The sequence below is a fragment of the Pinus tabuliformis genome, chromosome 3_2, assembly GCF_031772625.1.
Source record: "Pinus tabuliformis cultivar Carrire ecotype Pingquan chromosome 3_2, CPIR1, whole genome shotgun sequence".
NCBI lineage: Eukaryota > Viridiplantae > Streptophyta > Pinopsida > Pinales > Pinaceae > Pinus > Pinus tabuliformis.
In genome coordinates this window covers 527,145,793-527,171,702 of record NC_142302.1, presented here as the reverse complement: position 1 = coordinate 527,171,702, position 25,910 = coordinate 527,145,793, and the positions used below count along the sequence as shown (strand labels likewise).

Below are 25,910 nucleotides of genomic sequence, written 5' to 3'. Positions count from 1 at the left end.
ATAGGTCTAGGAAAGTCAAAGAGTCAAAATCATGTTAAAGAGCTCTTCTTGAGCATATTTGTAATGTAAATAAAGCTACCTGGTGTCTAGATTAGCCCTCCAATACTAGCACAATCCTCTTGAAAAAAGCAACAAGCAAAGCACTGTCATGTCGGCGTGCAAATAAAATAAAAGTAATGTCAAGTCAGCTCAAACGAAGTGTCACAACGATCTACTATAATGTCAGCTTGATATGGAAGACATGATCACTATATATATATGGCTAAGGGTCACCACAGGAAGACAAGATGATTGAACTCCTCGATAAGTCTCGATGAGTACAGCAAAGTATAGCATCTCGGAATATGATGAATACTCTATCTCGATGAAGGAGGAAACATTGTATCGGCGTTTTCTATCATCACGGTAATCTCAACTCAACACAAATCGCAGTCACTGTAATCTCATAATGCATTGTAATCGCAGTCACGGTAATCTCAACACAGCACAAATTGCGGTCATTGTAAGCCCCTATAACATACTCTCGACACAACTGTGATCTAAGATCTCAGCGTATGCCCAATAAAGTAACATCTCAGTAATAGTCTCGGGGTAGCTGTGTGACATACCCTCGACATTTTGAATGCAGTTGTAATCGCAACACAGTCACAATGAATTTTAGTGATCTCATCGTAGCACACTCTCAATCTCAACATAATTATGATGATCTCAATAATCCTATAGGAACACTTAGTCTCGAGGAAGAGGATCACGATGATCTCACGGTATCTTGGTTTATACTCTGTCTCAGAAGCAGCATATGTATAATGATGAAACGTGGGAAGAAAAATCACTTTCATAATCTCGAGAAACTTGAGATGAGGATATCTTTGTCTCGACATACTCATAATCTTGATAAAAGTAATGAAGATCTCAGTAAAGGTGTGGCAACTATAGTATCTTAGTGAAGGTGCAGTAGCAGTGATGATCTCAGACGAAGAAGAGGATTGGTGTCTTGGTCATGGAGTGGCTCAGGAAGTCAAGGGTCATGGTCTTGTTGTTTGTCAATTGAAATCTCTATAAGAAGAATTTTGTGCGGGTTTTCCTCTCCAAGAGGGAGAGGTTTTGGCCCTGGTAGAAAGCCAACTTTTTGTGTCATTGTCTCTTGATTATGGTAGTTGTTTGATGAATTAATGAAGACACACTAACATTAAAGAAATGCTAATAAGCTAAATGTTAAATACCTCACAAATAGTTATCAAGCTAAAAAGAATCTCATTAACTCCATACCCTAGATTCTTCAACACCCCAGTGCTAAGGAAAATCGGGGATTGAAAGCATCGGGACTCCTTCATAAAAAGTTCTGATGAAGGGGGATTCCGATACAAATTGGCACATGGTCGTGAGAGATCCACAGAACCCGGAGCCAAGGGAAGATTTAGCACCTAAGTGCTATGGACCATATCGAGGAGGCAAATATCGTAACTCTTGTGTAAGTCGATTTTGGAAATGTTACGATAAAGAGGGCTTCCGATGTAGACTAGTACTTGATCACGACAGTACAAAAGAAACCAGCGCAAAACCAAAGGCCCTAAGGACCCTTTCTCTCCCCTCAAAATTGGACACATGGTAGCATGTAGTTGGTCCCAAGAAGTGATAGGGTAAATTACATCAGCATGACATGGAGGGACAAGGACACATGGCAAGCATTTTCAACGTTTTGGAGGGCCCAAAAGGACAAATCTGGGTGACACGTGTCACCACCAAGGAGGTGCCACATGGAAATGAGGACATCAACATGACGTCACTTCAGAGGTCTACATATCGGAGGAAGAGGCCATCAGAACTCTTTTTATTTTCTTTTGCAAAACTTTCGATGAGAGGTGCTTCGATATCTACTAGCACTTGGTCACAAAGACCTCAAAGGACTAAGGGCACTAAGCTGGCTAGAGCACCCAAGTGCTAAGGAGGAATACCAGAGGTTGAAAGTATTAGAACCCTTTCAGAAAGAGTTACGATGAAGAGGGCTTCCGATATAGGTAGCGCTTGGTCATGACCATCCATAAAACCAAAGGCGAAGCACAAATCACAAAGAGAGATAAGCCCCAACAGGAGCCCAAAAGGTTTTAGCACCCAAGCATTGAGCTTGAGGTCACGACACCCGATCCCATGGGATAGACAGGAAGAGGGCCAATAGAAAAGGAGCTTGAAGGCATCAAAACTTTGTGATTTCAGAAGGCTAGTTCAAATAAAGTTACGAGGATGAAAGGCTTCGATATCACAGCGCCTATGCATCGAACCTTTGGTCACAGGCAGTGGTTCCATGGTTGAGGAGCTTAAGCAAGAGGAGCTAAGGGTGATCGAAACTCTATGTTATTGTAACGATCTTTTATAAGAAGTTATGAGATGTAGGCAAGTGGAGGGGTCGGTAGCTATGAGTACAGAGCATCGTCAAGGCCACCACAGTTGATCGCTTCCAACTCCAGAAAGTGGGAAATTCAAGCAGTTAAGGGAGAAAGTGACAGGTGTATCGGTCGGTAACTACGGAGGAAAACTATGACAAAGACGTGGCCTGATCAGAGGCAATCATAGGAAATGGCATGGAGATATTTTGCTATGACCATCATTCAATTTTCCCAATTTTTGTTATTCTGTAATTTCCACATTTTAAAGAAAGAATCAAATTTGTTGTAATAATTTGGGTAGCAGACCCTCCACATGCCAAGACAGCTAGTCGATCAGACAATTGGGGCATCAATGAGATATTTTGTAGCTAATTGTTTCAAGCTTCCCCTCTCCTTATAAATAGGGGGAAGAAACTCATTTTAAAGGTTCCCAAATTTTGCATTCTAAAGGCCCAAACTCTGCTTTTTGCAAGTTCTGAGCTCTGTTTGTAGAGAAAGCGGTACCACTTTTGGTTCAATTTGTCTATTCATGAGGTGCTCAGGCTTAGACAAATGTTAATTGTGATGGACTGATGATTTGGACTCTATCTTCAAAGATTAATGAAGCGGTTTTGTTGATTCCAATAGGAGTAATGTGCAGTATGCTTTCCCCTCTGTATATTATTTCATATAAGTTTTTCCTCCTCTGAAATTGTGTAATGAAGCCGTTGGTTTCACTCTCATTTATGGTTGTGTATGTTGCAAAGTAGCAAACAGTACATGTGTAAATGACAGATTTACTTGTGTTATTTTATAGACTACAGTACCTGTGTGAGCACAGATTTACTAATGCTATTTGGTGACAAAATGTGTCCACTAGAGCTAGAAACCTTAAATTGCGCTCCACTATTTCTGCGTTTTCACCTCCTCACTCTTCCATACTTCTGCTGGAACTTGTTGCTTAGGATTTTGTGTTTTATCCAACCCTCTACATCGAATTCCTTCCTTTCTTTCCTCCTCTTCATTTCTACTACAATGACAATATTAAGCTGCATTTTGTTGTGTGTTGGCCACCAGGATTAGGACATTCCTCCTTGAGATGAGTCATATCTACCCGTATGTATATATATCTGTGTGTCTGCTTGAGTCTACCTTGGTGAAGGTCTATTGAACCAAGCTCTGAATTATCTTACTTCAAATTATGTGACATATGGAGTGTAGCAGAAAACCTTAGAGAATCCTCAAAAGCACTCCTCTAGGATGCCCTAAGCACTGACCGTTTCCTTCAACCCGGGGGTTGTCTTTATGAGGCTTCTACATCTTTTAAAGTATCTCGTAAAGGGAGATAGAAAAAGCTACAACAAGTTCCAAGGTATGGCTTTGATTTTGATTATGGTTTTGGTTTTATATATTGATGGTCTACTCTTGACAGGTGATGAGCCTCTGATGATCTAAGTAAGAGGGAGATGGCTTCTGAAGCTCGAAATGATGTATCATGGCATGATGAATCGATTTTTGGAATTTGGGAAAGAAATTATATATTGCAAAGCTATTGAAAAATACTTTTGAATAATGGAAATGCAAATCCTTAGACACTCCGATTTGAAGTTCAAGATGTTGTTGAACTTGACATGGCATCCGACAATTGATTGAAGCATTGATGTTCTGTTTTTGAACATCCGTCCATATATATGATGTGCATAGAACTTGAATGAGTTCATGATAGCTCTACTTCATTCACATTGAGTTGCTACCGAGCATCCTTTGAGATATCTGCATAAGATGATCAATTCTTGATCGAAAATATTCTTTATATGATATGTGACTGCATGGACGTATTGTTGATATTTGAGATTATTGTTGATGAGAACATTTGGATGTTGCTTTAGTATGAGATCTGCCATGATATCTTGGATGAGAGGTCCATAGCACGAACGAGGTTGAGTATGATGTTGCTAGCATGGCTAGCTGTGAGGCGGAAGCTCCTTAGAAATCTGTCTGATTAGGATCTGAATATGACATGGATACATTGCGATGACAGAAAATCCCATATATATAGTTGGGACTGAGATACTTTTATACATTGAGACAGTGTAGTTATTCGAGACAAGCTTAGGCATGTGATTGACACCTCCTTGAGAGGGAGGATGATTATGGTATCCTTTTGTGATTTATATGATTATTTATGATCTAACATGATATTTAATTTGACATCCTGTATGAACAAGAAACAGTTGCTATTGAGACAAGCAGATACCAGACTTAAATTTGATGAGAGCAGCGTTGATCGAGGACACTAAGCCAACTCTTCCTCCCTGTCAAAGCTCCCAGGGTGAGGAATTGAGATAGAAGGCTCCTGGGGTTGAGGGAACTCTGGACAATACGGTATGCCCTGCTATCTGTTACCCATAGGGTTGAAGATGTTGCTCCCCTATCTTCACAAGGTCAGAGAATGTTGCTCCCTTATCTGGTCTTTGCAGAGTATACCCCAGTTAGCATCATACCCACAAGCAGGGCTTGTCGGGAATACCTATCCCCGTTTTGGCCAACGGGTTCAGAGTGTACTTGGGGTGTACAACCCAAGTCGATTACGATGTAGGTGTTCTACCACATGACTATTCAGGGTCATTGATGGGAAGATCAGTAGGCAATAGGATGGGTTGAGATAACCCTATGCGGTTTCGGGTTGAGATTGAGCTCTCCAATGTGATCCCCGGGTCGAGATGTGCTCCCTTGCATGTTTGGATATCCTATCACTAGATATGGGGTTGTAGATGTATATCTCCCCCATGAGATTCTGGGTTGAGATTGAGCTCCCGATGTGGTTCCAGGTTGACATATGCTCCCTTGATGGTATGCTCTCCGATGATGATACAGATCATGGATTCAGCACCCCACCGATATCCCCAGGTAGTAGACCGATGGTAATGTTTCCGAGTAATAGCCCAATGGATAGAGGATGGTAGATTGAGCTCCCTGTTGTCGCACAGATTGTCACGACAACGCTCAGACTGGGGGCTGTCACCCTGATCCCCGATCTCTCCATTTAAGCCTGTCTCCCGCGGCTAAGGGGGGTAGACCCTATGGGAAAATGAATGACCAACTGAGGACCAGTTGGGTTGGGAGACACGAGGGGGAACAAGCACTTAGTTGATTTACAAGTTAATGGACTAGTGCCTTATGGAGCTAATGATTAGATGTTGCAGAAATATGAACCATCTAAAACAAACATTTATCATCAAATAACCCAAGCAATGATTAACTTTTATCAAATGCGAGAAAATGCTTAATGGCTTAATGATACTCCAGCAATTTAAAATTTCGAAAGATAAAGTGCTTCAACCACGTAAAAAGCTAACCAGAGATCACATTCATGCAGTTAATCTTCAGATGAACATTAAATCATATTAAACATTAATTCCCACATCAAAATTTTAGCCTTAGCATAAAAGATGAAACCTAAAAAATTCCTGAGCCAAGACTGAAATTGGCAAAAATTTTCCCAAAATATTTTTATATTTTTCAGATAAAACAAAACTTAAAACTAAATGAAAGCTTTAAATCGAAAAAATCTAAATGACATTAAATCTAAACTAAATTAAATCAAAATCTAAACTATAAGAAAACAATTTCTTTATGCCTTTTTAAAGATTTATAATTTTTATGAATTTTTTATTGTTATAATTTTAAAACAAAACTTAAAATTAAAATCTAAACTAAAATTAAAGCAAAACTTGAAATTATTAAAATCTAATCTAAATCTAAACTAAAAAAAAATGAACTTTTTTTATCTTTTTATGAAATTTTTTTATTTTTATGATTTTAAAATTTTTATTTTAAAATGGAACAAAACTTACCATCCAAATAAAATCTAATTTAAAACAAAAAAATGATTTTTATATTTTTTATAAAGATTCAAGATTTAAAAATAAAAATAAAACTAAATTCTAAACCTAACCATTCAATTCTAAAATCCTAAACTAAACTTAAATTTAAATAACCTAAAGACTATACAAAATCTAAACTAAAATCAAAATCTAATTTAATTTATGAAAATTGATTTTTTTTTTTTTTTTTTTAATGTTTTTTAAATAAAACAAAACTAAATTTTTTTTTACGACTCTAATAAAAAAACAAAACTATACAGAAATGAACTAAAATAAATTTAAAAGCTAAAAAAGAAATTTACGATTTTAATCTAAAACTAAACTATACAAAGCATACATATTTTTTTAATTTTTCAAAATAAACAAAATTTAAATGAAACTAAAAATTAAAACTAAAACCCTAAATACTACCTACGTTAAACTTTATGCCATTTCAAAACCCAAAAATCGAATTTTCTGCCTACGCTTATGAAAGTCGAAACATGCGTTTGTCTCTGCAGGACGGCGGCTGCAAAGGATTTGACCACGCAGGAAGAAAAAGACGCAGAGAAATAAACTGCGCAGAACCTGAAAGATCTTTCCCAAAAAAAATGATACGTTGATCTTCAAACCCACACGCCTGGATGATTTTCGATGGCAGGAATACGCAGAAGAAAGCAAGGTGAAGATGCGGAAGGGATAGCAGCACGTAGGCAGAGATGGCAGCTCGATGGTAGACGCAGCGAGGATTGGAGGTTTAAGCGTGGGGGAGATACGCTGCACGCAGGTGGCTGGGCAACGTTGGACGCTGGCTGCTTGAGAGAGATGGCTCAAAATCGATTTATTTTTTATTTGTTCTTTGTTGTTGCAGATGTGCAGGTTTGCATGAGAGTTGGACGGCAGCTGCGTGAAGGGAATGGAGCTTGCTTGAAGGAGGAAAATCGAGTGCTGCGGTGATTGTAGATTTTAATGTGGAAACAATGAAACGTGGGCAACAGCAAATGAATGGTAGCGTTGAGGAGCAAGGATGGAGCCACGATGGAGCACTTTGCTGCCCTCAAAAATTACGATCAGTGTGAACTCAAACCCTAGCTGTGAAGGCTGGAAATCTTTGCTCCGTCAAATCTACAATGAAAGCCCCGGGCTGCAAGCTGCTTCAGATTTTGTGATGAAACCCTGAAATATTTTTCAAAAAAAATAAAACCTGCAACCTGTAAAAACAGAAAGAAACCCAGAAGTAAAATGTGCCAAAAATAAACTGAAAACCCTAAAACCAGCTAAACAATTTACAGTATTTACAGATCTAAGGCTCTTTAGTAGCCAGATTTGTCAATAATAACAGTAGTATTATCAGAATTTAGTTTTGAAGTGAGACACTTCAAAAAACCCTGCATGCATTCATAAAAAAATTCAAATGATAAGCCCGGGATCAAGAACTGACTGGGCTCTTTTAGGTTACACAATCCGGGAGTTGGCTGGTTCAGCCGAGAACATCCCCTAACGCCTGGTAATCTGAAAAAAAGGATTCCTTGCACAGTGTAAAATCAACCATTAGCATAGAGGGAGAAAACAATAGTGAAACCCAGATCAAATGGAGATACCTGCCACTATATTTCAGAATTTAAACCATCATTCAAACCCCAAAGACCAAACAAGATACCTGTGCCTAGATCAATCTTCATTAAGCTATCCTCAATGGCTGAAAATAAAATTATGCAGAAAAATAAAACAATCTTACAGCATTTCTAGAAGAGTAACACCAGCAAGATTTTTAACCCCAAAGTCTTTCTTTATTGCACAAAAAATGACTACAAGAGAGCTTTCTTTAGCACCAACCTCTCAGATCTAATCTGATCTCAAATGACCCCTACCACCCTATTTAAAGGAAAAATTCCCAATGGCTAGTTCGAGTGATCCATGTCAAAACGATCTCGACCGTCGATGAGGATCAAGATATCTCTTAATCTCATCCGTCGAATTTTTAATGCATTAAAAAATTGAAATTCTGCATTTATTTACTCAAAAATATTATTTTATTATTTTTAAGTTTTTATTTTATTTTATTATTTTTTATTTTTTTTTTTTTTTTTTTTTTTTTTTTTTTCAATTTTTCAATTTTTAATTTTTAATTTATTTTTAAATGGATCCTCGAACTTAACCTTTGGAAAAATCACCGAGGACCTAGGACTTAGGACTTATGAGGGGATTAAAATATTTTCTAACCCTCAAGACACATTACATCATGACTTTTACAATTTTACATCTCAAGGGGGAAAACCCATTTGACATAGACCCTCATGGACCACCCAGTTCTGCGACCAAATATAATTTAGCAGATCAACACACTAGGATTCCTCTAAGATTCTAATGACAAAATTCATTCCAGCTTTGGGGTTAGGCTAAAGGAAAACTCTGCCAATCATGGATCGGTGAGACAAAAAACCTTCCAGAACGTAGATTATCACTAGAAAATTAGGTCCACCTAGGAAATTTACATACATGACTCATATCTGCTAAGATTATTTACAATTCACACATGCAGACTGGGTTTACAACATAAATTGATCAAGTCGACGATGACTGTCGAATGGCACGGACATGTCGATTAAGCGCTATCCCTTTTGCGAAGAAAAGGGGGTGTACTGCTATGGGTAGTTGACACGTAGCGGTCAACACTCCCCTCCAATGACAAATTCTTCTTCTTTTAGATTCGAGAATGTTCAGCATGTGAGCAGAAAAAATCAAGAGATAAGCACAAATAAGCAAGAGATAGATCGAGATGTACATTGATGATTTGTGATGATGAGATACTTGAGATGGTCATGGCAGGACGACTACATGACAGAGATGTTTAGTGATGATACACTTGAATGGCATATTGATCAATGAACAGAGATCAATAGGTGGAATTCTCCCTAGTTGAGAGGGAGTGTTAAAATTATGCAACTGCGGTCAAATTCCACTTTGGACAGGTCATATGATGAAGATAATAATTGCAATAAATTCCTCTTTTCAAGAGTAGCAAAATCGACCTAAAGATCGCCTCATTTGGACAAAAAGAAGTTGGTTTTTGAATTTATGTTCCCACTCATGTATATTGGATCAAGTCGGCCATATGCATATGTACAATTGAACAAGTCGGCCTCAACATCAAGTGAACCCTCATGGACCCTCAAGCTCATTTGGACACATTGATCAAGCCATCTTCTCTTCTCTTCTATTGTCTTGGTTCACATAGGTCTGACGGAGAATGTTCACACAAGGGTCTAAAACTACAGGGTTAAAGCTCGCATGGATCTAGGGTTTATGTTTCTCGAACACACACACGTAACTGAGTATTTTCGACCCCAGACGCAGGCACGTAGCTGAGTATTTTCGACCCCAGACGCACGCACGTAACTGAGTATTTTCGACCCCAGACGCACGCACGTAACTAAGTGTTTTCGACCCCAGACGCACACACAAAGTGGTCAAGAGTGCGTCTGGGAAGTCTCAGACACTTGCACATAAGCCTAAAGGGAGCGCCTAAGGCTTGTGAAGTAGATCAGCCAGTTTGATCCCGAGACGCATGTACGGAGTGGTCAAGGGAGCGTCTGCGCAACCACAGATGCTCGCAAAGTAGCCTAAAGGGAGCGTCTAGGGGTTTGAGGCAGATCTAAGTGTATTTGTCCCCAGACACACACATAAAATTCACCAGGGAGCATCCAGGACTGCCATAGTCACTCGCACAGCTCCTCTGTGCGTCCGAGACTAAAAGATGAAATTTTCGTATTCCGAAGACTCCACTCAATGACAACAGTGTTCAGCAATTGACTATAGATAGTGACAGTACATTACAGTCCTCAAAATCATGGTTTTGAGTATAAGCATGATTAGGTTCATTTCATGGAAGTCATAGTTGTTTTACTAGTTAGTTGCATAGTCGAAGTCATGGATCATTGTATTCTCTTTTGCTAAATCATTTAATGACAATATAAGAAGAAGAAGAATTTGCAAGGGTTTTTCCCATAGTCGGTTTTGCCCTAGTCTCGGACCAATCCTAGTGTCTCTATGTGTGCATGCTTTTCTTCTATTCTTCCTTTATGTTTCGTTGCATTGATGATAATGATGTTATTCTTTCTACATAGTTGCATATGTTGATGAATAATGATGTAAATCTGAATAATGTAATGATGATATCGAGTGAACTTAATGTGTTAATGAAGAAATGCAATTATCTAAGCAAAGAACAATATAGCCCTAAAAAAAAATTTAACAGTTGGAGCTAGTAAAACTAGGGTGTAGAAGCATCCTTTTAGGAGTTGGAGCTTTTTGATAAATTGAATGTTTTTCTAGAGTACTAAGAAGTTGGAACTTCCCTTTTAATTGGAGCTGAAAAATATTGTACTCATTAAATTATATTAGAAAAGCATGTGGCGGTTTTTCTCCTAGAAAGGTTTCTGCCTAAAATTTATTGTGTACTACTCTTGCGATGTGTTGATGATTTATGTTTGCTTTGATGTTAATGCTTGGAAATTTAATAATAAACTAATTGTAAATAAAACACTGATTCACCCCCCTCTATGTGTTTCCAACATTATCATCGCTCGAATAGGTTGGCCCCTTAGCCTATATAGGTTTTTCTCTTTAACTACAATGACATGTCCCTCATCAAAGCTAGGTCCCCTGGGACTAATTACTTTCCTATCCTGCATTGCTACACAAAACTGCTTCTTCTCCATCATAGAGTCTGAGAGCATACTCCACCTGAGTTTTGGCACTCATAGCATGTCCTTCACTTCTAGCTTACCTTCTAACCCAAGTAGGAGAACCATTTTTCCTACACCCTTCATTGCATGTCTAGAATCAACTCCAAACTCTACATGCTATTCTAAGTCAAACTTGGTCAAGTGGGGCAGATTTATGGATGTAAGAAAGTTATTTTAGATCTGTGATATATATGGAAAAGTGTGTTGAAGTAATTAGGTTCGATCGTCATAATTATCTTTGTACTTGTATCAATATGTATTTCATGTAAAATCAAAAAAAAAATTATTATTTTCTAATCAAAGCATGTTCTTCATGCTTCTAGGGTTTATTGAATCAAAAATAAAATTTGTCATGTGTCAAAGTCCCATTTGGACTATTTGTAAGAAAAATAAAAATAAAAATTGAGTAAAAAAGAGTCATTTTGTCACCACAAGACCAAGTCGACCCTGCCTAGACAAGTCGGCCTCAAAGAGGCACATATTCGACCTCCTGAATAGTTATAAAAACTTCAACCTAATTTGATCACTCACACATCATCAATTTTTGTGCCAAGAAAGAAGAAGAAAGAGAGCAAAGGCCAAGGAGAGAGAAGAAGAATCAAAGGAAAGAGAAAAATCGAACTTTTGCTTGTTTCATGTTCACATGTGCAAAGGTGTTGCGGCAACTATGCGAATAAAAAGGTTGAAATTCTTGTTTCTTCTCGCACATGTGAAGGTGTTGGGGCAACTCTACAAAGTTGCAGGTCCAAATTGCAGATCCAAAATTCTTAGATTTGACGAGGTTTGACCATATTTCTTTTGTTGACTTTGATTTGGTTGGAGAAGATTTGAAGGAGGGCTGACTTGGTTCTTGGTGGAGGTCTTGGTCCTGGTCTTGGGTCTTGGATATCTCACTTTGATCTGATTCTATAAGAAGAGAAGTTGTTTGGGTTTTCCCCCTTGTGGGGTTTTGCCCTGGCTTGGAGCCTACATCTTGTGTTCTTTGTCTTTTGTGATCTTCATGTACTTTATGTTTTGGTAATTGTTTGATGAAGAAGACATAATAAAAGTAACAAAAGCCAACATACACTTACAAGTAATTGTCAAGTAAGAGGAATCACCCTAACATACTAGCATATTGATTTCTCAACAAAGTGTACCCTGAAGGCTGCAACATTTTGACATTGAAGTACATTTGTTTGATATCTTTGTTCTTGAGTTTCCTAGTGACTCAAACTAAACTGAAGTGAAGTATTTGCTGTTGGTCACTGCTGTAATTACATATTAAATCATCCCGAATGATGAAAGCTCTTAGGGATTAGATCCAAGAAATCTCTATTGAGTGGTGAGACTTCATATTTGAATTAATTTACCTAAATGTAAAATTTCTACAATTAATAATACTAATTATACAATGGTAATGGCCATATGCCCATGATGGTAGTTTCTTGATTAATGGTGTTAGAAGCTAATAGTTTCACCTGCTTTACACTAGAGGTTTATTGTCATACTTTCCCTTTTAGGTTCTAACCACCCATTCTATGCTTCTATGATTGTCCATGTTGTTGAAACTTGATACTAACATGTTAAGATACTGGTCTTACTCCTACACATGCTAACTTATGAAATTTTTGAAATCCCATACTATTCAAGTGTGCATTAATTTATATTTATTTTCTTTATAAAAGATCAACTCTGAAATCTATAAATGCAAATTTAAACAAGACGTAAAATGGCTAATCATTGGGAACAAAAAGTGTTGCACACCTGAATGGCTCTTCCACCATCAAGGCACCCAACGGGAAGCATGTTAAAAGCTGTTGTAGTTAAGCCACACCTGCAATCACCAAGAAGGGGTTAAGTATATGTGGATATACACCTAATTTTAGATAAAATAATGTACCAAAAAGACTGAAGAATACTCACCAGCCTGCAATGACAAGAGGGTGAATTAATACTGTGGTTGCATGCATCGCACTGCAAGCACAAATGACAGCAATTCAGAAAAAAATATCATTCTGTTGGAAGGTCCTTTGACTCTAGAATGTGAATAAAACCATGTTTTAAAAATTGAGCACATCATTGCTAACTTCCCATTTTATTTTCATAGGTTTTGATGCATCACATTCAAAAAAATGCAAAGCAATATGAAGCACCACCAATATAGACTATGCTTAATGATGTAAAACTGCAAACAAAAATGCAACGGCCAACAAAAAGTAACAAAAATTGTAAATTAGCATAACCAACTTGAGCTAGTGAAGTTGTTTAATTTAAATAAATAATTTTTAACCTAATATGATCTATACACATGTACATCTAAGAATATATTTGAAATTATGATATATTCCTTCCTTATTTAGCAAAAGAAATTGAATATTCTGAACAAGTATTTTTTACCTCCAATGTTGCATAGATGCTTGTGTACAAAGATAGGTCAAGTACATGTACAAAGTATCCAATATGGATTCCAAATGCTAGGTCTGCCATGATACAAGTATAATAACAAACACACGCATATAACAATCCATGTAGCCTAAGCCCGTGGGGGGCAGCTCAATTGGTGATCGTCGTGTTATGAAGTATTGCGTGAACCATCAAATTCAAAGTTCAAATCTCCGTGCGTCAAATCAACCAAAAAAAAAATACAACAATCCATGTAGCCTTATGGGTTAAATCAATCAATTTGAATGGACTCATCTCTCTTTCAAGGTGGAGCTCAACATGAACCTCCAATTCTACTCCAACTAAGTTACGAGTCAAAATCATACTTTTTAAAACCAATAGGTTTAAACTGAGTACCAAATGGGCCGGTTTGGTACCTAACTCATACCAATTGACCCGCAAACCAGATTTTTCTACTAGGCCATTGGCTGAAGGTTGCTGACCAACCGGCTTGACTAGTTAGCCATCTAGTCAGCAACCTTCAGCCAATGACACTGAAGAAAAATCCAGTTTGAGGACCACCTAGTACCAGTTAGGTACCAACTAGCCTGAATTGTGTAGCGACCACTAGTCGTATATGCAGGCAAAATATTTAAAATACGTCAAAGACAAATACATCCATCGTAGGACAGTAATTGTGATTGTATATTGAATAAAAAAAATTGATGTAGGATGATACAAATGAGAATGAGGATCCTGTATATATAGCCAGGTAAGTACCCTTTCACTAATGGTTATGCCCTTAGGGACATACATTTTCATTAATTGCTAACTAATTAATCATTAATCTCATTTGTTGTCTTTTACATTATTTATGTTTATTTTTATATAATTTTAGTTTGTTACATTGCCTTCCCCTTCAAAAAGCTTTGTCCTCAAAGCTCACTGATGACGGATCGGATATCTTCTGTCGTTCGGAATATTTCTCGTTTTCTAAGCTTTCATCTTTGTTGATACAAGACGATATGATGCTCTAAGCGATAGACAAGATTGTTGTACTGAAAACGGATCAGACCATCCTAGATTAATCTTCTGAGAAATCTTCTGACCCTTGGAGATGTGTGGTGAATAGTTATCGTATGGTTGGATTGAGCTTACTACAGTATTCTTCAGAACATAAGTTTGTTTATGTTCTACGTGATATAGATTTGTAAATTTATTAAGGCATCTACTCTTGTGATTCGGATGTAGATAAGGAATTTTTCTTGTTTGAACTTCCTTAAACGTTTTTATGGCAGTTTCCTGATTTCCATCAGGCAATGTTGTTATTGACTTGACTACTGATTCCTTATTTGAGGTCTCCTATGTTTGAACGACAACCTTTGAGTACGTTTTTACTTCAATAGGCTTTGGATTTGCCTGAACTACAAGATTAGTGGTATTAATGTTTGTTCTTCAGTTTGGACTGCTACATCTGGAGATTTTGATGTTTCCTTTGCGACAAGTTCTTTGAACCTATTCGTCAATGATTTATTTTCGTCCTTAAGTTTTTTAATCTGTTTGAGCAGATTTGGATTATGATTTTTGAGATGTAAGCATTCCTCATTCTCTGAATCAACTTTATTTTGGCCTTCACGCTTCTCGTCTTTTAAACACTTGATTTGTTCTAATAACGTTTGGTTAAGGCTCTTTAAACGTAAATTTTATTCTTCTTGTTCTAATAAATGCTCCTTCAGTTCCTTCTTTGATGCTTTGGCTTTCTTGACTTGTTCGAGTAGTTTTTCTTGGTGATCTCTGAGGCGCGAAATTTCTTTGTCTTTGCCGCAGATGACTTCTTTAAGCACTTTTTGCTTCTTTGATATAGTTTTTTCATTATCTTGAAACAACAAGTCTGAGATATCTTTAAAGTCTTCCAATGAAGATGTTATTGATTTTGATTTACTTGTTATGTCTCAAAATGTGACCATCTCCCCCTTATAAGGAAACGTCAAAACTTGTTTCTCTATGTTTAACATGTATGTACCCAAATCCTTAAACCAAGGTTGACCGAGTATGATGTCAATATCCATCTTTACAACATGAAATTGAGATGTGTACTCATAATGACCTAGTGTCACTTGTAAATCACTAATGTTATACTCTTTTTGGTCAAAAATATTTTTCCTTACAACAATGCTTGCTCTAGAATTAATAGTTGATTTGCCAAGTTAACGTTGATGTAATTTTTATCGTTGCTTGTGTTGATAGTGATATTAACTTCTCTTCCTTGGATACTTCCTTTTAATGTAATTACTCTGTGATCCGTAACTGAAAAACCTTTATTGCAAAATCATCCTCCTTCATCATTTTAGAATTAGACTACATTTGTTTTTTCCTTCAAAAATGGGCTGCTTCTTTAAAATAAGTTCCCTTTTACTTGATAAACTTGAACACATTTATCAATTCCTTTAACTTTTATTTTCCTCAATTATATATTTTTCCCACTTTAAAATAAGTTAATATAGCTCCACTATTTAAATAAACTACACCTTATATTTATTATAATGTTTTTAAAAAGTACTCTTCCTTTGTTATAACTTGTTATCCTTATGTCTCTTTATAGTTCTAGATTTAACCATTTATATACTTTAATATATGGATCTTTTAAGTAACCTTCTATAATAATACCCGCTTTGTACTTATATATATTTTCAATAACTTCATGACTTTAAATTTTCATTAAAATACCCCTTTATAATATAAAATTTCTCTTTATATATATTTAATTTATATTCTTTTCTTTTACTTTTTGAAAAGTTACAACCCTAGTGAAACGTGGCTATTCACCTCTTTGGGGTATAATATAAAATATATGTCCACTTATGTGCGTTTGACTCGGTTAATTTTCTCTACATAAAATGTAAAACTTATCATTCACATAAAGAGTTTTTGTATTCCTTTTTTCTTTTACCTTGAAAATACCATGGGCAATTACCATGGATTGCTAAAACCATGGGCTTGTAAACCACTTAATGAAGAATCTAGATAATATTATGTAATCTTCCTTCTCTTACTTATAGTTTTAAAGATATTTGGAAAGATTCCCTCTTAACTTTATCATGCACTTTTTATCAATAATGTAGAACCTTTTATATATATATATATGTTCTCCTTCAAAATTTACGTCGGACTATATTTTTTTTTTAAATCTTTTTTTAATCTTTATATGTACTTCTTTTATTTTCTTTTTTCTTTTTTTCCTTTTTTTGACCATCTCATTTTTTTCTTCCCTTTTTTTGTTTAATGGCCAAAGTCGTGAATGACGAAACTGGCGAAATAAAGAAACTCCAACTTTGTGTAGCGAAACACTCCAATTGTGACGACAACAAGGTTGATGAAGGATTAATGGCCAAAGGTCGAATCAGACCAGTTCTCTTCAGCGATTGAGCATCCAAAGGATCGAACAGCTCTGATACCAATGTAACGACGACTAGTCGTATACGCAGCGGAAATATGTAAAATACTTCGAAGACAAATACATCCATCGTAGGACAATAATTGTAATTGTATATTGAATTAAAGAATTGATGTAGCTTGATACAAATGAGAATGAGGGTCCTGTATATATAGCTAGGTAAGTACCATTTCACTAACGGTTATGTCCTTAGGGACATTCCTTTTCATTAATTGCTAACTAATTAATCATTAATCTTATTTGTTGTCTATTACATTATTTGTGTTTATTTTTATACAATTTTAGTTTTACATATCAGCTAGTTTAGTGCCAAACCAATCAATTTTCATGCGGTTTTGGAAGAAACTAGGGTCTATTGCCCTCCCAAAACAATCCTTCTTGACATTACCATTAATTGTTTCAAGATGTTTGAGAGTGGTTCCTGTTGCCGCCTTGATTACACACCTAAGTTAATGTGGGAAAAATCCTCAACCCCACTAGGTGTAGCCTTGGTGGCAAACCTCAGAGAAGGGGTTGTCACCTAATCCCAACTCTCTTCGTCTAGGGTCTCTCCTAGCTAAAGCCAAGGGGGTTGGACCCTAAGGAAGGATTTTTTAAAAATCTTGTTAAACTAACAAGTTCTAGGAGATAATTAGTAAATGAGTTAGAACATCAACCATTCAATAATTCGAGATGTAACTTGAAGCAATAAATGAAGAATTTAGCAAGTACAAGTAATCATGAGCATGTAATCAACATCAAAATATAAATAGATCAATATGAGTCAACAATGTATCCTACAAGGAAAATGAAAGTAGACCAATGCCAAATATAATCTTGCAAGATATGAAATATATGCTCAAATAAATAAAGTACTTGCAATAAATGGAAATGTCTTCAAGATACAACAAGATCAAATGGAATGAAAAGTTGCAAGACAAGTGTTAGATCAACCAATAGCAAAACTATGATATGATGATACAACTTTGAAAGGAAAGCACTTAATAAAATTGAAAGCTTGCAAACAAATACTTCTTGTACTTGAAAAGAGAAAATATGCTCAAACACAACAATGATATAAAGCTTTAAACTTGATCCAAATGAGCATAAATAAAGCACAAGAGTGAATTTAAAATACTTGCAAGTAAATGAGATGTAAGTGCTTTCTAAATCTTTTGCATGTATTTGAGAAAGAGCTCTAATAGTGAGGTGTCCAATGAGATGCCAACTTCAAAATGCATGCAAGAAGAAACTTTCAAATTTTGTATGGTGTTTGTGTGCTAATGTGTTCTTGGTTGATTCTAGTTAATGCCTATTCTAGCAACAAGAAAGGAAATTATAATGCTTGTTATGAAGATAATACAATAAGGAGTTCCCAATGGATGGAGCTCTCTTTTTTTAATAAGGTACAATCTTAATGGCTCGAATCCTTGGTCTGCAAAAGAAAGACTTGCACATGAGGGAAAGAGAATGAAGAATGGTTAAGAAAGAATTGAGCAAGCTTCCAATGATATCCTTTTAGTCTTCAAGCTTCAATTCACATACTCTTTCAAACAGTGCCTCAATAAGCCCTCAACTTCTCCAACAAATCTGCACAAGGCATGAAAACATTCAAAGACTAAGGTTAGGAATGATCACAAATGATAATGTACACTAATACACAAATGCATGCAACAAGAGAAGTAAGAGACTTCCTCTTTGGCGCAAGCAAAGGAAGGCTAAGCCTTTTCTATGAGCTGCAAAGCTAGATAATCAAAAAGTGCATAGTATTTATCAAGAGAAATTTGAATTGGATGCAATGTTACTAGAATTAGACTAGAACCGATGGAACCGGCCAGTTTGACTAGTTTGGGCACAAAACCGATCTAGCTCGTGCTTCAGAACCAAAATAGGCTATTTCAGTACCAAACCGGCCTACTTCACTGAACCGGTCAATTTAGGACCTATTGACCACTCTGTGTCAACGACTCCATAGTAGTACACCCCTTTTTTCGCAAAAGAGATCTATCATGTTCGAGTGTTCGCATCATTCATATTTTCATTATCAGTCGGAAATTTGTTAAAGATCTAAACCCATTCTGCATGGTTATAATGTAAATGATCTAGTAAGACCATCATGCATGTAACAACCTAGGTAAGCATAGTATTTTGATGACGATTTCTACCTTAAGAGGTTTTTTGTCTCACTAATTCATCTGTGTCTCTAGACTCAAATGATCGACAGAGTTTTTCTCTCCAACCTCACCCCACAGCTAGGGTGGATTTTGTTGTCAAGATATTAAGTGAGTCATAGTGTTTTTATCAAGTCTTTGTAAAAGTAATTTGGAAATAATCCTCGCTAATGGGCTAGATTATTTTATTACAGATTACTTGGTCTACTAGATCATATTTTGAGTAGCAGAAATGGATAAATGTTGAGAGTCTATGACAAATGGATGTTCCCCCTTCATGTATTAAATTGTAAAATCTTCATGTAAAAAATATTTAGTGCATGTTCCCTCATAATTAGACACCATGACTAAGTATTAGAGGGTTGGAAAAATAATTAATCCCCTCATAAGTCAATTAATTAAATTTTTTAGCAAAATTAAATTAAAATCCTAAGCCAAAAATTTAATTAATTTTGTGTCTTAGGTAAAATTAAATTCTCCAATGGTGAAATTCGTGGATTTTAAAGAAGTTAATTTTTGGAGGTCTCCAGCTAAGGGAATATTGAGGAAATCAAAAAATTTTGGACCCTTGGGCCTTGGTGGTTAAGTTAAAGTCAAGTTTTTGAGGAAATCAACTCAAAATTATTAATTTTGAGTTAATAAAAAGTCAATTAAATGATAAATTCGATTTTTCCTCAAAAATTAAATAATTTCGACGATGATGATTAAAGATTAATTAAATCTTTATGAATGATCGAGATTAATTTGACAGGAATCAAGCCAACTAGTTGTTAGATATTTTACCTATGAATTAGAGGTCGGTGTCAGTTTGTCTTTTCATCTGATCTTTGAATCGTGTACTAAGCTCTCAAGCTCTCTTGTATACTTTTTTGAATTAAAGCAAAAGTTTTTGGGATTTCAACGTGTGGTGGTGTTCCTCTTCATGAATCTATGGTAATATTGTTTTAATTTATGCATAATATTATGTGAAAACTATCAATCAATAGCTCTCTTAGAATAATCTAAATACATGTATCTTATTCAATTTGTCGGATCTAGGGTAACATTTTTTTTATTTTGATCGAAGTAGCAGGTATATCTATTTCTTCAAAATTTCATTGTTGTTCTATTTCTCTGCTTGGTTTGATGGTTGATCTAGTGTCTGTAGGAGATCTCTCAGATTTTCGTTGAGCATTTCTGTATAGTCCTCGGTTGGACCAACCAACTCTCAACATATATTTTCTGAAGAGCCTACCTCATATAAGCTCCAGGACTAATCTCAAGATAAATTCCAACTTAGATAGGCATTTAACTGAAATTAACCAAGATTCTTGCATCTCATATTAGCTTTAGGATCTGCATTTCATATAAGATAGTCATTCATCCAAACAGCAGTTGCAAATCAATTACTTGGTCCTAAATTTCCAAGCCAGATAGTTGACTCCATAAGGCATTGGCATCAATTGCTTAAAATCTAATCAAATCCTATAAATCTTGCTAAATCTAAATCAAGTACTTGGTCACTTCAATGTGTCTCTCGAACTGGCTGGTTTCCAACTAGCTCTCCTTTATTCCATTTTCGTAGGGTCTACCCCCCCTTAGCCTGTTGTAGGGAGACAACTTAAACGGAGAGATTGGGGATCAGGGTGACAGCCCCCGATCTGAGCCGTTGTCGCAGTGCCTAGACATTTTGTGTGACAACAAGGTCCACATAGGGTTAGCATGCCCCATCCCCTTGCCCACACCTTGAGTCATGAATGGAATGAAGCCCGGAAGTTGATGCAGCTAAAAAGAAAGATAAAAGCATATATGGCCACATTCAACAGGAAAATGTACCACAAAATGCAAAAGATGGTCGGAACAAACACATTTAGCACGTAGGCAAAAGCCAATACATGAGCTCTGCCCCATCATCATGGCCATCACCCTAATTCCTACAAGTTCTATGAGCCTCCTTTATCATATAAAAACGCATGATTGTCCCAACCTTTGGTGGGCAATGAACCGCCCCACCTTAAAAGGGGGTAGTCACTACTATATCTTATACATCATGCTCTTACCCCTTGAACCTCGAGTAGTTAATCAAAAAAAAACATAAAAAGGGGAAAGGCATATAAAGAAGGGTGGAAAAATCAAGTTGGGGCACCCCATGTACCACGATTGCTCTCTCCTATACATTATAAACCCATGTGTGGGCTCCCTTCTTATTAGCTAGCCTTGTACTCCAGCATGTGACCCAGGGTTGCCCCTTCTCATTCCCCACTTCATTCACCCAACTGTCACATGCCACCACCTTTTGAAGAATGTACCTTGACTATATTATCCCCTTTAAAAGTAGAAACCATTAATAAGATCATTGGTTAACCCCATTTGGAGTTTAGGAAACATTGGCACATCCCGAAGCCCATTATGGAAGGGCAGGCCATTATGAAGCTCCACTTGTGGTCCATGATTGGTAAGCTCATTTACTCGATTTCTCTAATGACTTGTTGTACTGGAAGGCTAGGGGAAGCATTGGATCTTATGCAGGATTGCATATGGTCTCCCTATACGGGGTCCTAATCCTCCATAAGGCTACAATGGCACATGTAGGGTGCGCGTTGAGAGCCATGGGCCTCCACAGCAACAGATAGCGCTCCATGGATCCCCACAACCATTCAGAGATTACTCATGATTCACTTATTGGACGAGGAAGATGCACCTGATCCATAATGTCCAATTGGCCCCAGATTTGCACCATACACTTGGTAGATGATCTAGGACTTACACGATGATGTGGCATCACATACACCATCATCCTAGCCCTTGCAGGCGATCTACAAGCATCTTCGATTTGTTTGGAGACCCATGAGGACACTTGTGTGCCCCCGCATGTCATTTGGAGCACCACAAGTTATTACAAGGGGGTCAACCCCTTGTCCATTGCTTTTGAGAGTCGTACTCTTCATCATGGCACCTATGGACCTCATTAGGCCTCTTAGAGGGTCCTACGACATGCATAGATTATTATTTGACCTCTTGAGAGGCTTATTCTTTCATTTGTGAGCTAGTTTGGTGGGTTTGTTACCAAAAGTTGGATTATTATAACATTATTTTATTTTGGGGGCTTATTTAGGCCAAGGAGGCTAATTCGAACTCCTAATTTGTGTATAAATACAAGTGAGATGAGTTCATTTTCTCATCATCACTTTGGATTGAATCTTTTCTCTCTCTTGAGAATTTCGCACTTTTTCTAGAGGATGAATTGGAGCTTTATGGATGAATTTTGATGAGTGGATATTGGTCTATCTTGTCTTGGAGCTTCTCTTTTGTCAATTGTGGATGGTTGGATATATTTTGTTACATGTAAGTATATGCCTTTAATGTTATTCTTGTTACTGAGATTTTCGCTATTTTAGGGCTAATTACTGCATGCATTCACTGCTTTAAATTATGGAATTTTGTATCTATTATAGCATCTCTCGATGTATGGGCCATGTAATGTGAATGAAATCTCCTACGAGTAATTCTAGCAACGAATGGACCTTTATAAGCCATCTCATTTTCACATCGAAGTATAAAAGCTACAAGATTGCTTCTCTTTGACCTAGAAGGCTAGCGAAGTGGTCTTGAGGCCTCCTTGACTGAGAATCAAAGATCCTCACTCATATTCATAATAGACTTCGTTCTCCCAAGACTAAGGCACTAATCTACCAAGAGGTGGTCACCTAAAATCATATATTTTCACCTTTTCCCAAGTCTAGCCAAGTTGGGTCACCTAGGGCATCGTTTTCCCGACAAATTAGCCATCCAAAAAGTTCAATCTCTTAGGATCTCTTGCGTTGGCGTTTCCTCAAGACCTCCTCCAAATTTGAGGCCATTCCGACAGTGGAATTGTGAGAAAAGCCAAGCCCTAGCTTCGGGATCAAACTTTGCCCTAGCATCCCCAAAGGCTAGTACCTTATTGGATCAATTCAAACCTTTAAGTGGATATTCTTTCTTTGATCCATTTCCATACCTTGTCTAGGTTAGGGACATCTTTGGTTGACATACTCTTCTCCCCTACCCTAGACTAGGTCCATTTGGTCCCGTTCCTTTGAAAGACAATTCTTCAAGAACCATCCGGGGTACCAATTTCAACAAGGATTTTAGGGATTGGGAAATTCCTTCACAAGCCATATTCCATAAACCTAACCCTCAAATCCTCCCTTCCTTTCCCTAGAAGACATTATACCTTGCTTAGAAAGCAAGCAAGCTCTATCTTTCTAACCCTCCCAGAAAAGAGATTATTTGGCTCACTCCACATCCTTTCATTGACTTATCCTTCATCGATGACTCCATAATATACCAGGTCTCCTCCCATCGGTGAAAGTCCATAAAATAGAAGGGAACCTTAGCTGAGGTGACAGTGGGCTAAGTCTCCATTTGTTGCCCTTGGTCTAGCATTTGCCCTTTAGGGATCCCCCTTAGGTCCCCTGCTAGTTTAAGCAGTAACAAGGGTCATGTCTTGGAATGTGATCATCTTCTTATAAGGGAACATCAAAACAAAAAAAAAAAAATCAATGTTTAAAAAACCGTACCTAATTCTTTAAACCAAGGTAATCCGAAAATTATGTCAATCTCTTCTTTAAGCATAGTTGCTACACCAAATTGAGATACATACTCATATTCATCAATTATTACTTGCAAGTTTTTAATTTTGTATTCGACATCAAAATAAGAGGCTTCTTTATTCTCAATTATATCTAATCCTGAAATTAATAATTGATTTGCTAAATTAACATTAATGTAATTTTCCTGATGATTCTCGTTGATAATGATATTAATATATTTTCCTTGGATATTCCCTTTTAATGTACATAATCCATAACATGGGATCATGCCACATTTACAAGAGAATCTTCCTTCCATCATTTTCAAATTAGACTTCATTCTTTTCTCTTCAATGATTGACTCCACCAATGTAACCTTGTAATCTTTTATGTAGCCATGATTTTTAATATAATCCCTTGCACTTTGTACTTCAACTTGTCTTTTAACGTCCATAATAATCTTTTTTCAAATACAAAATTTCAATATTTTTTTTTCTTAAACTCTCTTCTTTTTTTATTATTTTTTTATAAACATTTTATATATATATATATATAATCTCTTTTTTTTTCTTTTTGAAAAGTTACAACCCTAGTGAAATGTAGTTATTCAACTCTTTGGGGTATACTATAAAATATATGTCCACTTATGTGCCTTTGACTGGGTTAATTTTTCCTATGTAGAAAGTAAAACTTACCATTCACATAAAGAGATTTTGTGTTCCTTTTGTTTTTCTTTTACCTTGAAAATACCATGGGCAATTACCATGGGTTGCTAAAACCACAAGCTTATAAACCACTTAATGAAGAATCAAGATAATCTTATTACTCTTCCTTGTCTTACGTATAGTTTTAAAGATATTTGGAAAGATTCCCTTTTAACTTTATCATGCACTTTTTATCACTAATGTAGAAACTTTTTATATGTATGAATGTTCTTGAAAATTTACATCGGACTCTTTTTCTTTTTAATAGTATATTATTTATATGATTTTTTCTTTAAATCTTTTTTTAACCATTATATGTACTTCTTTTCTCTCTCTTTTTTTGTTTAATGGCCAAAGCCCTGAATGACGAAACTGGCGAAACAAAGAAACTCCAACTTTGTGTAGTGAAACGCTTCAATCTTGACGACAACAACGTTGACAAAGGATTAATGGCCAAAGGCCGAATCACATTGGTTCTCTTCAACGGTTGAGCATCCAAAGAATCGAACCAGGGTTGTGGGGGAGTGTCCCCCCCCCTCACGGAGCGCCTCGAGAGCGCACTCCCTGAAAAAAAAACGCTCACTACCATTCCCGAAGTGTTTTCAATAGCGTTCGCTCCGCGACTGCTCCTGTACACTCTGGGAGCGTTTTTCAGAGGGGGAGCGCTCGAGGAGAGATTGCTCCTGAGCGCTCCCCCTCTGAAAAACGCTCCCGATTGGCACAAGAAAAGGTTGCAGCCAAGAGGGATGGTGACGTTGGCGTCAGAGAGGAGAGAGAGAAAGGGAGGGAAAAGGGAGAGGAAAGAGGAAAGGGAGGGGGAGAGGAGGGGAAAGAAATAAATAGACCCTCTCCCCTCCCATTATTCACTTCATCCATTAAGAGTGAGAGCTTGAGCAAGAGAGTTTGTAATTGGAGCAAGAGAGAGTTTGAAGCTTGGAGAGGAGCTTGGTGAGAGAGAAGCTTGAGGAGCTTGCAAGGGAAGACTGGAGCTCGAGATTGAAAGCCAAAGAGGTAGGATCTACACTCTAATCTAGCATTTTTTTCATGTTCATTTGCAAAATAAATAAATAAAAATTTTCTCTATTTCCCATTCCCATTCCCCCATTTTTTTGCAGATTTAAAACTTCAAATTTCAAACATCATGGTTATATGGCTTGGCATTTTCTTCTTCTTGGTTCCTTTTTTGGTTATTATGGTGTTGAACAGTAGAAGGAGGGTTGAGCATGAAGAAGAGGATGAAGAAGTAGGTTATAGTGGATTTGATGAAAACATCGGAGATGAGTACCTTGGTGAGGAGGAAGAGAGTGAACATGATTCAGCCCAAAAAACTAAACAAGACCAAACCCCATTGTGGAAGTATGTTTCTAGGCCTGAAGTAGGGAACGGGGGTGGAACCACTAAATTTCACTGCCCCGATTGCAACAAAACTTACGCAGGTTCATACACCCATGCCAGAAGGCACCTCTGTGGGAAAAGGGCATGGAATGAAGATAAAGGAATAGGAATTAAAACTTGTACAAGTGTGTCAGCAACAAATAGAGCCAAATACATAAGGGAAGAGAGGAAGCCCAATACAAATCTAAAAAACCAAAGGGTTTCTTTGAACCAAGCTCATAATCACATCAACATGCACAAAGAACTCCTTCAGCATCCTCCCATGGCAGTGGATATGGAGGCACAAGGTCACCAAACATCTCTTTAAGGCGTAGAA

At 36.9% G+C, this 25,910-nt stretch overlaps 1 protein-coding gene across 3 annotated transcripts in view; it reads right to left on the bottom strand.

Annotated features, from left to right (window-relative positions):
* Positions 1 to 25,910, bottom strand: part of LOC149181620 (putative zinc metalloprotease EGY1, chloroplastic) — a 387,966-nt gene that overhangs the window by 141,174 nt on the left and 220,882 nt on the right. For 2 of the 3 annotated variants that reach the window (XM_089416656.1, XM_089416654.1), the window contains 3 exons: positions 18,320 to 18,364; positions 12,883 to 12,933; positions 12,724 to 12,793 (listed from right to left, as the gene is read on the bottom strand). In XM_089416656.1, the coding sequence (XP_089272782.1) occupies positions 12,724 to 12,793; positions 12,883 to 12,933; positions 18,320 to 18,364 (166 nt within the window). The remainder of the gene's footprint in view (positions 1 to 12,723; positions 12,794 to 12,882; positions 12,934 to 18,319; positions 18,365 to 25,910) is intronic. The other variant, XM_089416657.1, reaches the window with a different exon arrangement.